This window comes from Vulpes vulpes, chromosome 16 (genome assembly GCF_048418805.1).
Source record: "Vulpes vulpes isolate BD-2025 chromosome 16, VulVul3, whole genome shotgun sequence".
In the NCBI taxonomy this organism is placed as follows: Eukaryota; Metazoa; Chordata; class Mammalia; order Carnivora; family Canidae; genus Vulpes; species Vulpes vulpes.
In genome coordinates this window covers 23761331-23779550 of record NC_132795.1, presented here as the reverse complement: position 1 = coordinate 23779550, position 18220 = coordinate 23761331, and the positions used below count along the sequence as shown (strand labels likewise).

Here is an 18220-nt window from a genome sequence, read left to right as displayed (position 1 = left end):
TTATGCCAATCCAGTATGTTTGCTATTCTTACAAAATTGAGAAATTTGGACAGCCACAGAGATAGAAAAGATAATGTGATGACAGAGAGAGAAGATGGCCACCTGCAAGCTAAGAAAAGAAGCCTGAAACAGATGCTTCCCTCATTGGTCCAGAACCAATCCTGCCAGCACCTTGATCTTCAACTCTGGTCTCTAGAACTGGGAGACATAAATGTTTGTTATTTGTTGTTTACCTGTATACAGTTAGTGGTACTTTGTTCTGGCAGTATGATGCTGCTATTTTATAGCTAGTGTAACTGTCTTTCAGATGTATAGACAACAATGTTGAACAAACAGGCATATAAGAACTCAGAGAATATAGCACCTGCAAGCTTTCTTTAACAGAGAGTACTTTGCAGATTCAGTTAAGCAAGTAATGAATGGAGGGTGCGATGAAACAGAGAAATCTTGGCTTTCCAATTGTGGAAATTAATATTCAAGGACAACATCATAATGTTATAAACCTTAGCAATGTAAAAAAATAATATAATATACTCTAATTGGGAGGTGGATGCTAATTTTCTAATTTTTTACAATACTGATTAAAAACATACCTGTACAGATTCTGGCATATAGATGCCAAGGTAAGTAAGGGTTTGGGAGCGTAATTTAAAGACACTAAAGATGACATTTGTAATTTGTAGTTATAAAGTATTTTTTAAAAAGAATTATTTATTTGAAGGAGGGAAGGGCAGAAAGAAACTCCAGAAGACTCCCAACTGTGTGCCAAGCATGACAGCGGCCTGATCCCATGACCTTGAGATCATGACCTAGCTGAAATCAAGAGTTGGATGCTTAACCAACTGAGCCACACAGGCACTCCATAAAGTATTTTTGATTTACATATTTGAAGGGAGAAGTGTTTAGTATTTTTTTGAAGTTTTATATGCTTTTGACAGAATGTTAGTAATAATACAGATTGATAGGCAAAGGAGAAGAAAGAAGTTATTTGGTATCTTTTGGTATCTTATTCTTTCAAGGAAATCAAGTCAGAGATTAGCCTAGTATAGTGAACAGTTGGTTTTAGAAATGTTCAGAACTAGGGCACCTGGGTGGGCTCAGTGGTTGAGCATCTGCCTCTGGCTCAGGGCATGATCCTGGGGTCCTGGGGTCCTGGGATCAAGTCCTGTATCAGGCTCTCACACGGGGCCTGCTTCTCCCTCTGCCTGTGTCTCTGCCTCTGTCTGTGTGTCTCTCATGAATAAATAAATAAAATCTTTTAAAAAAATGTTCAGAACTACTTAATAAAGAAGTCCAAGATGAAGCATTCTTAGATACTATAAAAATGGGAAGAAGTGTGAAAAAAAATCAAAGAAAAAACGTTCAGTTTCCATGAGGATCTTAAACAAATATTCTTAGAAAAAGAAAAAGAAGGGATGACTGGGTGGCTCAGCAGTTGGGCATCTGCCTTCAGCTCAGGGCGTGGTCTGGGGATTGAGTCGCACATTGGGCTCCCTGTGAGGAGCCTGCTTCTCCCTCTATGTCTCTGCCATTCTCTCTCTCTCACTCATGACTAAATAAAATCATTATTTTTTAAAAATAAAATCTTAAAAAAAAAGAAAAAGAAATAAATGTTAGAATGAGATAGTTACAGATAAATTACCTTGAGACTAATACATACCTCTGGAACTGAAGCTTCCATCAGAGACAGTGGAGGAGGGACACATCCACCATCTTGTGCAATTTCCACTGGTTGATAGATAACCTCAGAAGGTTGCAGGTATAAGAATGGAGCAGTAGAGGCAGGAGACTAGAACACAGAACCATATTTCTAATTAAAATATGATTAGTTATTTCAATTAAACCAAATGTGACTTACAGATGACAAAAAATATTTGTTTCATATTTTGCTGGAAGTTCTTTTCCAGAAATAGCATAGAAGTGTCTTAGCAACAAACAAGGAACTCTTAGTTGTTATAAATCCCAATTGTGTAGATGTAATTAAAGAACTTTGTCACTGGTAAATATTAAAAAGTTCTTAGTGCTTCAGAATTTTTTATAAATTCAGAAAATAGTTACATTAAGATCACTATTACAGGTTATAATAATGTAACTTACAGTATTTGAGTTGTCATAAACATCTATTCTCAGCTTTGTGACTTCACATGGAAGTTGGAAATGTCATTAAATAGTCTTTTTGGTGGTATACTCTTTGTATCAAAAGTTGAGAGATGGGATATTCACTGAGGAGCACAAGTCAACCTGAAGCAAAATCTGAAGTACAACTGGAAAAATGCTACATTTTCCCATAATAGTAAAAAGTAATTTTTCATGTTTATGTAAGTACTCACTTTTTAATAAAATGCTTTCACTTACATGATCTCATGTGATCTTCACCAAGATCAGGTAAAGAAATTTACAAAGGTATGGTATCATCACTTCCATTTTACAAATGAGGAAGCTAAGAAATAGAGTGATTAAATGAACTGCTAAAGCCATCACAGTTACTAAATAGAAAAGGAATATCTCAAATCTAGTTCTCCTGACTTTAATATTCATACAGTCTTCACAAAAATACAATGAAAAAAAGTTAATATTTACCTGAGGAACACCCCACTGCCACTGTCCTGGTAGATACTGTGCAGGGGCCTAAAATGAAAAACAAAAACAAAAACCCCACCCAAATTATAAACAAGGGTCAAAAGTAGATATCTATATGCAAAAGAGTGAAGCTAGATCCTTAAACCTCAAATTATATACAAAAAGAACTCAAATTGGGTTAAAGACCTAAAGAGCTAAAACTATAAAACTCTTATAAGAAAGTATGTGTAAATCTAGGTGGGTCTGAATTAGGCAATTAAAAAATTTATGACATGAAAAGCACAAGCAACAAAGCAACAAAAGAAAAGAGATTGAACTTGATCAAAATGAGAAACTTTTGTGCTACAAATACCATCAAAGAAGTGAAAATAAACTCAAAGAATGGGAGAAAACATTTATAAATTATTTATCTGATAAGTAACTTGTATCTACAATATATAAAGAACTGTTATAACTCAATAATAAAAAGACAATCCAAATTTAAAAATGGGTAAAGGATATGAATAGATATTTCTCAAGATATATAAAAGAGGCTAATAAGCATACATAAAGATGTTCAACATCATTAGCCTCAGCTTATGGAAATCAGTGTGATACCACTTTTATCCACTGTATCCACTAGGACAGCTAATCAAAAAGGTAGATGATAAGTGTTGATAAGGTTGTGGAGAAATTAGAATCCTCATATACTGCTGGAGTGAGTATATAATGGTGCAGCCTTTTCAGAAAACCGTATGACACTTCTTGAAAACTTTAAATATTATAGATACCATATGACTCAGTGATTCTACTCCCAGGTAATAAGGCCTAAAATAAATGAAAACTTATGTCCACATAAAAATTTGTACAGGAATGATCACAGCAGTATTATTTATAACAGACAAAAAGTGGAAACATCCCAAATGTCTGTCATCTGATGAAAATATAAAATGTGTTATATCTATACAATGGAATGTTATTCAGCTATACAAAGGAATGAAATATGATATATGCCACCATGGATAAATCATGAAAGCATTATGCTAAGTGAAAGAATCCAGTCACAACCACTTATGGTAGATTACATTTATATGAAGTGTTCAGAATAAGCAAACCTGCAAAGAGAGAAAGTAGACTACTACTTTCTAAAAGAGGAGTGACTACTAATGGGTGAGTTTTTGGTGGGAGGAGGGGTTAATTAAAATATTCTAATACTGGGCAGCCCCAGTGGCTCAGCAGTTTAGGCCACCTTCAGTCCAGTGTGTGATCCTGGAGACCTGGGATCGAGACCCACGTCAGGCTCCCTGTGTAAAGCCTGCTTCTCCCTCTGCCTCTCTTTCTGTGTCTCTCATGAATAAATAAAATCTTAAAAAAAAAAAGTTCTAATATTAATGTAATATGGTTGTAAAACTTTGAATTTAGTAAAAAACACTATTGCACATTTTAAAAAGCTGAATTGAATGCTACATAAATCATGTATAAAAAAAGCTATTATTTAAATAAAAGGTCAAATTTTTAAAAACTTATTGTAAGATGACAATATATCAAACTTTTTAAGGATTTTATTTATTTATTTATGAGAGATACAGAAAGAGAGACAGAGACACAGGCAGAAGGAGAAGCAGGCTCCCTGTGGGGAGCCCAATGTGGGACTCAACCTCCCAGGACTCCAGGATCAAGCCCTGAGCCAAAGGCAAATGCTCAACTACTGAGTCACCCAGGTGTCCCTCAAACTTTTGTTTTTTAAACTAGTTGTATTATTTTAAATAACAAATGCTTTATTCTTTAGTTATTTTCCATTTTTAATAGTCTTTTTTCATTATAAAGTCAAACAGAAAAAAGTAAGAAGATGCCATGGACTTATCATCTAAACCAAATCCCTGTTAATTTACTGCTTACTATTTAAGTTGTTAATGGATAACATCACTGTATTTTATGACCAAGATAATGTGAAGCCTAACCTTCAAAAAGGCAAGATAATAATCAATCTCTTAATATTATAATAAATATTATAAAATAAAATGATTTAAATATAGTTTTTAGATAAATGAGATCTCTCCTTAGTAAGTGAGAAATATGGAGATAAATACTAATTAATTAGACCATGCCATTACCTGATTTGACTAATAAAAACTGATAAAGCTACACAACCTTAGAATTTGTAAAAAGAAAGAGCAAGGGAAGATTCTTATCCAAGAGGCAGAATGATGAATATATACCTAAAAAGAAATATGTGAAATGAAATGATTTTTTATATTACAAAATATTATTATATTATAAATTGGTACCAAAATCTTTCCTGAGTAATATCTAGGTAACATACTTCGAATTTAAAAATTTGTGTTGGGATCCCTGGGTGGCGCAGCGGTTTGGCGCCTGCCTTTGGCCCAGGGCGCGATCCTGGAGACCCGGGATCGAATCCCACATCAGGCTCCCGGTGCATGGAGCTTGCTTCTCCCTCTGCCTGTGTCTCTGCCTCTCTCTCTCTCTGTGACTATCATAAATAAATAAAAATTAAAAAAAAAAATAAAGTGGATTTTCCTTTAAAAAAAAAATAAAAAAAATAAAAATTTGTGTTAAGCAGAACACCAGAGTCAAAGTATAAAATTAAACTGTATTAAAAACTTTTAAGAATGTATTTGGTATGTCAAGTGAGCTATAGCTGTATGTAATTAATTAATGATTGATGAAGGAGGAGTTGGACTCAATGGGGCAAGGGCAGAAAGCAACTCTATATTCTTTCTCACCCCTTGATACTTTAAAAGCACTGTGTTGAGCTGTTCTTCCTTGTCCCAGGATAAAAAGTAGGACAGATCACTTTTTGGGGTGTGGCAGTTTCCCAGTGATGACTCTCTAGATAGGTAGTTTACTGGATTCTTTGGTGATCTCCCTGCTGAGAACTTTTAGCTGCAGTTCTAGTCCTTGATTCTAGAAGTTTACTTTACTCAGGTTCTTTCTTTATTGGGATCACCCTAACGTTTTTTTGAAAAGGGTCTCTTCTGTGAAGTTCCCATCTTGCTCTTGGGACACATAAACCTTCGCTTGTTTTGAGTAGAAATTCAGCACATTCTGACTGTAGTATTCTCGCTAGTCTGCCTCCAGAGACTAGTCCAGTTTCTTCTTTGGAATTTTAAAATAATTAATTTGTTCCCCCTGCCAACCCTCCACCTGTCTCTTTGGACTTTTTTAGGAGAGGTCAGGTCTAAGAGTACCATCTCACAAATTTCAGGGGACAAACATTAAGCTTTCTTAGTCATTCTCTGATGTCTTCTTTACCTGGCTGAGAAGAAGGGCACATACCATAACATTCTACTCTCTTGCAATCTCATCCTCCACTCATGTGTGCTCAAGGTAGGCAATAAGCTAAGGGTCCCCCAACTGGTTTCACAATATTTGGCTCATCTTATTAAAAAGGTCTGGTATCTAACATTCCATCTTTGGAGCTTCTGCTGAATTTGGAGGCAGCTTAGGGAAAGTGATACCACATATATATTTTAAATATATATCATTAAGTTGTTTTCATCTTTAATAAGTGAAGGAAACACTTTAGATAGCTTTATATTTAGCCTGGTAATAAGATTTACAAATTTATTTACAAATAATATAATAATAATATATAATATACATTAATATATAATCATATAATAAACTTAAATTCTGTTTAGAGTTTAAATACCACCATCCCCCCAAAACCCAGTCTAATACTCAAAAGAAGTCCAGTAAACTTCATATTCCATGTGGGTCTATTTTAAAAGTTCAAAAAGAAAAAAAGGAAACAAATAAATTATCTTTCACTATTCAGGGGTAGGAAAGAATGTGATTTTATTTGTGAATGCTATAGATCAGAGGTTGGCAAACTTCTTCTATAAAGGGCCAGTGTAAATATTTTAAGCTTTGGAGATCATAATATCTTTGTTTCAACTACTGAACTCTGCCATTGTAGTACAAAAGCAGCGTAGACAGTATGTAGACAGATATTCTTTATTTACAAAACACCAAAGTGGCCTGGCGTTATGGCTCATTTATCCCTAGTCACCCACAAGAATTAATGAAGAATGCTGGTTATCTAAACAGGTTGTCATAATATAAACCCATAATATATTACTTATTTTAATATAGATTATGTTAAATACAATAGCAAGAAAGTGACATACTGTTAACAATAAGATTAAAAAATCAGCCTGTGATTTTTTATGTGTTATCTGTATGTTGCTTTGGGAATTGTTTTTTTTTTTTTTTTTTTTTGGGAATTGTTTCTAAAAACTTTTTAGATTAAACCTTAGCCAGGGGAGCAAAACTGACATTACATTTGATTAAACAGAATCAAACATTCCATCTTCTTGTATGGTATTGTTTAGTTCCCCATAATAAAAGGAAAAAAAAAAAAACACTGCTATCAGGGCTTAACTATCTCTTTTTAGTTACCAGAGCATTTGCATGAGAAAGAATACAATGAAATTTACTTGAAAAGACTGATGGTATTAAAGAGAATTTTCATTATAATTTCATGTTTACCTGGTAGTGGTATGCAGGTTGCTGATAAACTGGCTGAGCTACCATCACAGGAGAACTAGATATAGAACGCGACTAGAAGAGGAAAAAAAATTGAAAAATCATTTTAGGCCTAGGCAAAATTCTTTAAAATAGTTTATTATGAAATTTATCTCAAATTGTTACCTAAACTCAGTCGAGTCATGGTCTCTAATTGGAAATATCATTTTTCTATCTCTTAATTGATATTATTACCAATTCCACTTAAATGTACTAAAATCATCACAGTATTGTACTTTTTTTTGGTTTCATATCCATGGTAATGCTAAAACAATACCAGAAAAGTTGCTTATAGTCCAAAGATTATGAAAACATAGTTCTAAGAGAATATTTAAAAGATAAGGCAGGTGGACTTAAGGTGACACTGCCTGTTTCCATCATGAGACCAGTAGTAGAAAATGTTTACATAACACAGAACTAAATAATCATATCTGATTTTGCCACTGATTTCTCACTGCTTACAAAAAATTAAATCCTACTCCTTTATTATAATTAAGGCAAATACATTACTTATTGAAACATTTATCAAATTCCATTTTATTAATTTGACATTTAAATGAGTTAATCACCCAATAAACTCCAAGTGATTTCTCTATGTTTGAAGTACATATAACACTTTATTATTCAGAGTACTAGAGTAAACCCCAAAATAGATTATTTAAAACCAAACCATTAATAAAGCAAGCAAATTGTAGGATAAGTAAAATGAACTTTAACGATAGCAATTAAAATTCAATTTCTAATTTTTTAAAAGATTTTATTTATCTGAGAGAGAGAGTAAGTGAGAGACAGCATGAGAAGGGGGAGGGGCAAAGGGAGAGGGAGAAGCAGACTGCCTGCTCAGCAGGACCATCCCAGGACCTTGTGGGGCTTGATCCCAGGACTCTGGGATCATGACCCGAGCAGAAGGCACATGCGTAACTGACTGAGCCACCCAGGCTCCCCTAAAATTCAATTTCTAACATGGAATCTACTTTATTTTGTTTTAATGTTCACTCCCTCTCCACCCCCTCGAAAAATGAAGTATCATGGTTTTCTGTACAATTTTCAGATTATCAAATGCTAATAGAATTATACCACAGATTAATATTGGAAAAGAATAATGTAATTTACTATATTAATTATTTGATTTCTATTAATAGATTAAAGGAGGAAAAAAATCTCAGCAGAAAAAGATTGGGATGCTGGATGGCTCAGCGGTTGAGCGTCTGCCTTTGGTTCAGGGCCTGATCCTGGAGTCCCGGGATTGAGTTCCGTATCGGGCTCCCTGCATGGAGCTTGCTTCTCCCTCTGCCTGTGTCTCTGCCTCTCCCTCTCATGAAGAAATAAATAAAATTAAAAAAAGATATAGGAAAAGATTTATTAAAATTCAATACCTTTTCATGTTGAATTCAATAGTCTTACTGTTACCAAACAGAATATGAAATAACTTCCTTAATTGATTAGGGGCAGTAATTCTCAATCAGGTGTGACTTTGCCCCCCTAGGGAATATTTGGCAATACTTTAGGTTTTTATAGATATAGGGAGGCTAGGACATGCTAACATCCTACCATGTACAGGGCTGCCTCCAAAAACACAGTATCATCTGGCTCAAAATGCCAATAGTACTGAAGTTGAGAAACCCTGGTTAAGTCTAAGATTACCTTCCAAAACCTAAAGTGTATGTATGTATAGGTATATATGTGTATATATATATACATAAAGCTTAATTGTGAATCCGTGAACTTGTTTCCTTTTTCAAGAACAAGATCATGTTATTGTATAAATACTACAGCAGAGACAATGCTAGTGTAATAACTCAATGGGGAAAAATGAGAAAAGAGCAGAAAGAAACAGAAGTATACTCAATCATAAAAGATTATCTAGATGAAGGTTACTGATAGAATGTTAACACTAAAAAAAGCATTATTACATACCGGTCACAATCTATTAGGAAGTATGATTTAAAAAAACACCATTCATAAAAGCAACAAAAACCACAGAGTACCTAAGAATAAATCTAATAAAAGACATGCTAAGCTATTTTACGGAAAAAGAAAATTTTACTGACAGATTGAAATAAAAGAGCTAAATAAATGTTTGTGGATGGTAAAATTCAGTATTATACCCAAATTAATCTTCATATTTAATGCAATTCTAATAAAAACCCAACAAAAGATTTTCACAGAATTGAACAAGCTGGATTATAAAATTTATATTTATAAAAGTAAAGACTTAAGGATAGATGAAAGACTCCTGAAGAAAAAAGTGACAGGGCTGCCCTATCAGATTTTAGCATTCTTTCTAAAGCAACAGGAATTAAAACAGAATTGGCAGGGCAAAAAAATACACCAACAGAACAGAATAAAGAGCCCATAAGACACCCTCCCTCCAGTGTGGAATTACACAGAGGAATCATCAAAACAGTGAAAGACGATGGATTAGTCAATACATGAGCTTCAGATTTAAACTCTAGATGTGAAAAACTGAAACACTACAGTATTTTAAAGATAAAATATATGGGATGCCTGGTGGCTCAGTAGCTGGGCGCCTGCCTTTGGCTCAGGTCATGATCCCGGGATCTGGGATCGAGTTCCGCATCAGGCTCCCTGCAGGGAGCCTGCTTTTCCCTCTGCTTGTGTCTCTGCCTCTCTCTCTCTCTCTCTCTCTGTCTCTCAGGAATAAATAAATAAATCTTTAACAAAATATAGAATATCTATAATAAGGGAGTGGTTTTTTTAAATTTAATTTTTAAATCTTTTTTTGGAAGTGTTTTGTTTTAAAAACTAGAGACCCAGGGATGCCTGAGTGGCTCAGTGGTTGACCGTCTGCCTTCAGCTCAGAGCATGATCCTGGAGTCTGGGGATTGAGCCTGGGATCAAGTCAGGCATCCAGCTCCCTGCAGGAAGCTGGCTTCTCCCTCTGCCTATGTCTCTGCCTCTCTCTCTGTGTCTCTCATGAATAAATAAAATCTAAAAACAAAAACAAAAACAAAACAAGAGACCAAAAAATGAAACCATAAAGGGAAAACATTAATACATTTGTTAACATTAGAACAAAGAAAAAGTATATGACAAAAAAATCCTGTAAAGTTAACAGACAAGCCACATACCAGAAGAACTCACAAAATTCAAATAATTACTTCAAGAGAAAGAAAATTCGAATAAAAAAAGATAAAGGATAAAGGATATGAAAAGGCCCCTCACAGAAGAAAGTGGAATGGTCAATAAATACATGAAATATGTTCAATCTTAACCAATGACTAAAAAATTAAAAAATACTATTTCATAATAATATTGGTAAAAATTTAAAATTAAAGGGTTGGCAGATTATGGGGAAATTGGAGCTCTCATAAACTGTTGGCTAAAGTGTAAACTGGTATACTTTGGAAAGCCATTTGGAAAATTTAGTCAAAGATGTATATATTTTATATGTGAAATTCTACTTCAATGCATATATTGAAGCCCTAGATCAAGATAGGGGAATAGAAAAATTTTCCAGTGGTACATGGGCATGAATAGGTTTAGAAGTATGAATTTTTATTTTCTTTTCTTTTTTTTTAATTTTTTATTTATTTATGATAGTCACAGAGAGACAGAGAATGTCAGAGACACAGGCAGAGGGAGAAGCAGGCTCCATGCACCGGGAGCCCGATGTGGGATTTGATCCCAGGTCTCCAGGATCGCGCCCTGGGCCAAAGGCAGGCGCCAAACTGCTGCGCCACCCAGGGATCCCCAGAAGTATGAATTTTTAGATCCTAAATTTCAACATGTACTCCTACTTGATTTGATCTGTCTGTGAATGTATCTGTGTATCATGTGTCTGTGTTTTTATTACTCCCCTTTCACAATTGCCCTTCTCCTTCATGATGAAAGGCACATTTATCACTCATTTTGGATTGGTTATAATACTTTATTTGGGAATATAAATGCCAATAGAGCATCAAACAAATAGACAATTCAAGAAGACAATGCCCTTGAGACATGAGAGAAGCAATGCAAAAAGAGCTTGTATAAGAAATACTAAAGGGGAGGGGTGCCTGGGTGGCTCAGTGGTTGAGTGTCTGCCTTTGGCTCAGGGCATGATCCCGGTCCTGGGATTGAGTCCCACGTCGGGCTCCCTGTTAGGAGCCTGCTTCTCCCTCTGCCTGTGTCTCTGTTTCTCTCTCTGTGTGTCTCTCATGAATAAATAAATAAAATCTTAAAAAAAAGAAATATTAAAGGGGAGATGGTCTCTTATTTCACTAACATGATGGTTACAGGAATACATAACTCATTTAACTGAACTTAAATGTAATTAATTAAAATAATTAAAAGTCAACATTTTCTAATAGAGTCTAATAGAAATGACTTAATAGAAATGAAAACTTTGATTAATTTTATTTGGCTGACTTACTTTTGTTAATAGAGTTCTAAAGCAGACATTTTCCATCCTTTTATTTGAGGTATAACTGACATATAACATTATATTAATTTTAGGTAAACAACATGCAGAATATATAATATTCCTAAGTTATTTAAAATTATGATAAATTTCAGATATCAACTTAAAAATGAGTATTCATAATTTTTCAGAAAATTTTTAGAGGATATACAAGTAAAAAACTTTGAAGACTACCTTCCTAGATAAATTCTCACATAATACATACAAGATCTGGATTCACTGTAGTCTTGATTACAGAAAAAACTTAAAATGTCCATCAATAGAGTAATATACACTCATACAGTAGAATATTGTAAAATATTAAAATAAGTGAGTTAGATATACTAGGATCAACGTGGTTTAATCTAAAAAACATAATGTTGAATAGAAAAACTAGATTTACATCATGTTTAAAAATCACCAAAAGTAATGCATTTGTAGTAAAAACATAAAATGATAGGAAAGATATTCTGGCTATTTCTGAGGAGAAAGAGGGTAAGAAAATGGGGGCAAGGAGACTTTACCTGAATTTCTCACATTTCCCTCTATTAAAAGAACTTAAGTAAACATGGTAAAATGTTAACATTTATTAAATTTAAGTGGCAGCTACATGGCTATTATATTATTATTTGTACTTGCCTGTGATTGAAATATTTCAGAAATAAATATTTTTTAAAAACCAACAGAATAGATGGAAACCCTGTTAAGATGAAAATTACTTACAGGCCAAGGTGGTGGGACAGAAGTTACCTCTGGAGTATGAAAATAAGCAACACCATTATGATAAGTGTAAGGATATCCAGTTGAAGTTGTTAGATACATTGTTCCAGCTGCTGGCATTATACTGGAACCTAAAGCAAAGATTAATAATAATTAAAATGCTCAATTTAACTTTTATTTTATTTTATTTTTTAATGTTTATTTATTTATGATAGTCACAGAGAGAGAGAGAGAGAGGCAGAGACACAGGCAGAGGGAGAAGCAGGCTCCATGCACCGGGAGCCCGACGTGGGATTCGATCCCGGGTCTCCAGGATCGCGCCCTGGGCCAAAGGCAGGCACCAAACCACTGCGCCACCCAGGGATCCCTCAATTTAACTTTTAGAAAGGTAATTTCTGAACAGTTAAAAATGTTTATCTTAGCACACCTCTATAGTTACAGTAAAAATTGAATGTTGCAAATTAAAAAATTCTATATGTTAAAGTATTTACAAAATATCTTTTTAAACTCACTTAGAGCTTTTATTAGCTTAAAATGAATTAAAAAAAGAAGTTCAATAAAGAATACTAAAAATTCACCAGTTTAGATTTTAATAGCAATGTAATCAAACACCAGGCTTAACAATTTAAATTATCACCAAGGTCATTATTTTTACAAATATAAACTATATATAAGGCTAACTGAAGACTATACACAATGTAATGAAGTTCCTAAGATCCTAGTAAGACTTTTTTTTTATTTTATTTTATTTATTTATTTTTTTATTTTTTTTCTAGTAAGACTTTTTATTTGTAAAAGGCCAAAGATGATGAAGGCAGTGAAGTTGGAAAAGATTACACACTTTCCTGAATACATTTTGGTTCCATCCTACAAATTCTTTGGATCCTACTATCGCAAGCATTCACTGATGCTATGACTCTTTTATTCTGTAGCCTCCCTTTGCTACAACTGCTGCTATTGCAAACATGACCACAAATCTTGTGGCTAGTTCTGGGTCCTCATATCTTCTCTCAGATCAAGTTATATATATATATATATATATCCCTTCCTCCCCGCAAATTAAAAAAATATATTTTTTTGTTAGTGGAACACTTGAAAAATTTATATAAGCCAAATCAAATTAAGTACTTTACCAGCAAGTTTATATAAACCACTGGAACTGGCAATCTTCTTTCCACTATACCAATAATTCTCAAATTTTAACCTACTACACTAGAATCACCTAGATAGTTTATTAGGATACAAATTCCAAGGCCACATTCAGGAAGTCTGGAATAGGACCTGAGGATCTGCATTTTGACAGATTCTAAGTGAACTCTTACTGTCTGCAAACCACACTCTGAGTAGCACTGGCCTACCACTTTAAGCAGCACTACTGCATCTGAGCTTTTATATTTTCACTATATTTCATCTATATTGTTACTGCTTATGTTTGTGATTCTTAATTCCATCCTTTTAAGAATGTGATGAAAGCCATGGAGCCTTTTCTCAGAGATATATACATTCAAACAAAATTCTGCACACAATTCAGGAGGTTTATAGATTTTCTTCCAAAGGTAATCAAGGAACCAAAGGTTTATTTAAATAAATAGATTTTGAGTCAGTACTATTACAAAGCATTGAACTTGGCTGGTGATACAGCCAAAAAGAAAAAAGAAAAAAACTGAACATACCATGTGGAAGATAGGTTCTAGTGGAGAGAATAGTTATTAGCTAATTACATACAATTTTGATAAATACATTAAGAGATAGAGCAGATTATTACACTGGGTAGTATGTACATTCCCGCTGTGTTTAATTTGTGAAGAAATGATGTTTAGACTGAGCTTTAAAAAATGATTGAGGGGCTGAGTCAGTTAAGTGTCTGACTCTTGATCTCAGCTCAAATCCTGATCTCAGGGTTGTGAGTTCAACCCCACATTGGGCTCCACGGAGGGTGTAGGCTTATTGAAAATAAAAATGATTGGGATGGAAATGTGATGGCAAAGAGCGTTCTAGGTAAAGAAAAATAATACATATCGAGTATGGTATACTGTGAACTGAGAGAAGGCTAAAGTATCTGAAGAAAAGGAAAGAGCAGGGGTGCTTGAGTGGCTCAGTCAGTTAACTATCTGCCTTAGGCTCAGGTCATGATCTCTGGGTCCTGGGATCAAACACTTATCGGGCTCCCTGCTCCATGGGCATCCTTCTCTCTGTTCCTCTGCCTGCTGCTCCCCCTGCTTGTGCTCTGTCAGATAAATAAATAAAATCTTAAAAAAAAGAAAAAAGAAAACAGAAAAAGGGCAGCTCTGGTGGCCCAACGGTTTAGTACCACCTTCAGTCCAGGGCGTGATTCTGGAGACCCGGGATCGAGTCCCACGTCAGGCACCTTGCATGGAGCCTGCTTCTCCCTCTGTCTGTGTCTCTGCCTCTCTCTGTGTCTCTCATGAATAAAAAAATAAAATCTTAAAAAAAAAAGAAAAGGAAAGAACAGCTCAAAATAAGCAGAGAATAATATAAAATGTACACTTCTGAAAGATCACTCCGGCTGCCTTGATGGGTGAGGGGTTACCAAGAATGGATTCAGAAAGACCAGTTAGGAGGCTCTTCCAAGTAATCAAGGCAAGCAAAATGGGTAGCTAGGATTAGAATGTTGGTAATGGAGATGGAAAAAGTAATAGATTTGAGAAAAAATTGAGATAAAAATTCCCCATATTTTGTTTCTTTTTTAAAAAAACATTTATTTATTAATGAGAGAGAGAGAGAGAGAGAGAGAGGCAGAGACACAGGAGTAGGGAGAAGCAGGCTCCATCCCGGGAGCCCGACACAGAACTCGATCCTGGGACTCCAGGATCGCGTCCTGGGCCAAAGGCAGGCGCCAAACCGCTGAGCCACCCAGGGATCCCATTTCCCATATTTTGTAAATCTACTTTTATACCTAATATTTATTTGCAGAAAAGTATAAAGAGCTTTGCAATCAACGTATCCTGGATTTGAAGGCTAACGTTACCATTTGGTTAAGTTATTTAACCCTATACTTCTCAAATTTACTCTTTGTTTGCTTTTAGCCAAAGCAACTTGTAGGTTGTAGTATGAACATTACTACTTATATCTACTGCTGGTAAAATAGAACTGTTATTACATGTTACATTTAACCCTGGGAACTAACAAGAAGTATTAACATACTGAGGATACTTCAGCTATCTTCTAAATTAACAAATAACTAAGTCAGAATTAAACTTGACTGTTAACCTCTAAGTCAAAAATAGAACAGTCTAAATGAATATAACTATCAATTTGTTAATATACAATAACCACCTTATGTTTTAAGCATCCCAGTAGACACTAGGACAGTTAGAAATAAGAAAATTTAGTTACTAATTTTATGTATCTCCTACTAGCCAAAAACTATTATAGAATTTGGTAAATATTTAGGTAATAAGCTAACTCTAAGGATGCCTAATATAATAAATAGGAAGAGTGAGAAAAAAAAAGTAGAGTTGAAAGCATTACAGAAGTTTGAAGAAGACACATAACTCTGACAATTCTTAAAGCTTTAGGAATTGTTCCCTCTGATAATTATGACACAACTATTTGGGCTACAGTACCTACCATGCAACTAGAGTTTCTGATATCAGTTCTATATTTTTACTTTCAGTATTTTACATTTCTGATTTCAAATTACTTTTCTAATTAGAAACATTTCTAATTACTCCTTTTTTTTTTTTTTTTAAATTCTTGAGAGATAGAGCCAGAGACACAGGCAGAGACAGAGCCAGAGACACAGGCAGAGGGAGAAGCAGGCTCCATGCACCGGGAGCCCGACGTGGGATTCGATCCCGGGTCTCCAGGATCGCGCCCTGGGCCAAAGGCAGGCGCCAAACCGCTGCGCCACCCAGGGATCCCGTCTAATTACTTCTAATCATCTTTGCAATTTTAAAATTTATTTTTATTGTAGAAGAGTTTTCCTTTAAAGATGTAACTATATGATAATATATATAAACACCATTATTTATGTAAGATTTTCTCTGCCCCCCCCAAAATCTAACATATATTTATTTGTGGTAAGAAATATTCATTTGATCACCAATTTTGCTAAAATAACTTTATTAAATGAAAGAAGCCTGATATTTTAATGAAGTTCTAGAAAAAGTCTAATATTTCAAAAAAGAACCATGTGAAAACATTGAAAAATACATTAGTTATCAATACATACGAGGGATTCCTACTTGTTGCTTTCTTATTGCTGGACCAATGTTCAATTTCTTATCCTTATAATTAAGTTTTTCAGCCTAAAATAAGAAAAAGAATTATTATCTCAGTATTACTGTTTTATAAAATCAATAATGAAAAATTAGTGAGAAATGATTTTTAAAATTCAGACTATAATAGTTTTTGAAAGCAGCTAGGAATATTGGAAAGGGCAAAGTCTTTGGCTATTAAAAGATCTGGATTTGAATCTTGGTTCCAAAGCTCTGACCCTAGTTCTTTAATTGGAATACAGTCAATCCTTTATTCATAGATCCCATATTTGGGAATTCATCTATTCACTAAAATATTTGTAGTCCCAAAACCAACACTTGTAGCAATTTAGTGGTTATTGGTGGACATGAGCAGAGAGGTGAGAAGTTGAATTGCCTGACATACATAGTCCCAGGCTGAGGTCAAATAAGGCAATGCTATGCTATGTCTTCATGTTTCAGCTCTTAAACAAGAGTTTGTTTCATGTTCTGTTTAGTACCATGTGTTTTTTTGCATTTTATGTTGGTGTGTTATTTTTATGTTTTATGTTGATTTTGTTACTTTTTAAAAAAAATCTGGGCTATTTAAAATGGCCCTCAAGTGTAGTGTTGAAGTGCTGTCTAGTGTTTATAAGCACAAGAAGATTGTCATTTGCCTTATGGAGAAGATATGTTTTAGATGGGCTTCATTCAAGCTCGAGTTATAGTGGTGTTGGCCAGGAGTTCAATGTTAATAAATCAACAATATATATTTAACAATGTCCTTAAACAGAAAAACACATAAGAAAAGTCATGTACTGATCGGTTGATAAAAATAATGTAACCAGAAACTTGTGGGAACCTAGTCTTGTACTTTTCTAGGAGCAATAGTCCAATATTTGCAATTAAGTGTTCATGGTGACTTTATAGTACATAACTACTAGGAATAATGAGGATCAGCTGCATGTGATTTAATAGTGTACAATTCAAACTCTATTTTTTCCTAAAAAAATTAAATGTAACATTTGCCAAATATAAAGTTATTACACAGAACTGCAGGCTATAGACTTTTTCTATGAATGTTGTTAGTTTATATAAAGTTTTTCAGAGGAGGAAAATAATCTCAGATAATTTCACTCTAGGAATCCATGTGTGTAGTGTTTTTAGGAATTCCAAGTACTGTTAACACTTCAGAAAAGATATTCCCAACTTCCTAGTTTAAACAAATAAAGGAAAAAAACATTACAACTTTACAAACATAATTATGTAATGATTTGGAATTTTTTTTTGTAGATAAAATTTAACCTTTTTTTAAATCTTTTTTTTTAAAAGATTTATTTATTTATTTGTCCATGATAGACACACACAGAGAGAGAGAGAGAGAGAGAGAGAGAGAGAGAGAGAGGCAGAGACACAGGCAGAGCGAGAAGCAGGCTCCATGCCGGGAGCCTGACATGGAACTCAGTCCCGGGTCTCCAGGATCAGGCCCTGGGCCTAAGGCAAGCATTAAACCGCTGAGCCACCCAGGGATCCCCCCTTTTTAAATTTTTAAGTAATCTCTATACCCAGTGTGGAGCTCAAACCTCAAGATCAAGAGTCACACACTCTACCAACTGAGTTAGCCAGGAGCCCCTGTTTAATCCTTTTTTAATTCAATTTTTTTGGAGACCAATGTCAATCTTGAGATGCAAATAAGTTAAAATTTTTTTTCTAAGGACACCTGGGTAGCTTATGGTTGAGGGTCTGCCTTTGGCTCAGGGTGTGATCCCAGGATCTGGGGATTGAGTCC

The 18220-nt window shown here is 34.5% G+C and overlaps 1 protein-coding gene across 2 annotated transcripts in view; it reads right to left on the bottom strand.

Annotated features, from left to right (window-relative positions):
* BOLL (boule homolog, RNA binding protein) overlaps positions 1-18220 on the bottom strand; it is a 49000-nt gene that overhangs the window by 21631 nt on the left and 9149 nt on the right. For both annotated transcript variants that reach the window (XM_072741281.1, XM_026002478.2), the window contains exons 5-9: positions 16428-16503; positions 12236-12363; positions 7075-7146; positions 2581-2628; positions 1661-1789 (exon numbers count right to left, since the gene is read on the bottom strand). In XM_072741281.1, coding sequence (XP_072597382.1) covers positions 1661-1789; positions 2581-2628; positions 7075-7146; positions 12236-12363; positions 16428-16503 — 453 coding nt within the window. The remainder of the gene's footprint in view (positions 1-1660; positions 1790-2580; positions 2629-7074; positions 7147-12235; positions 12364-16427; positions 16504-18220) is intronic.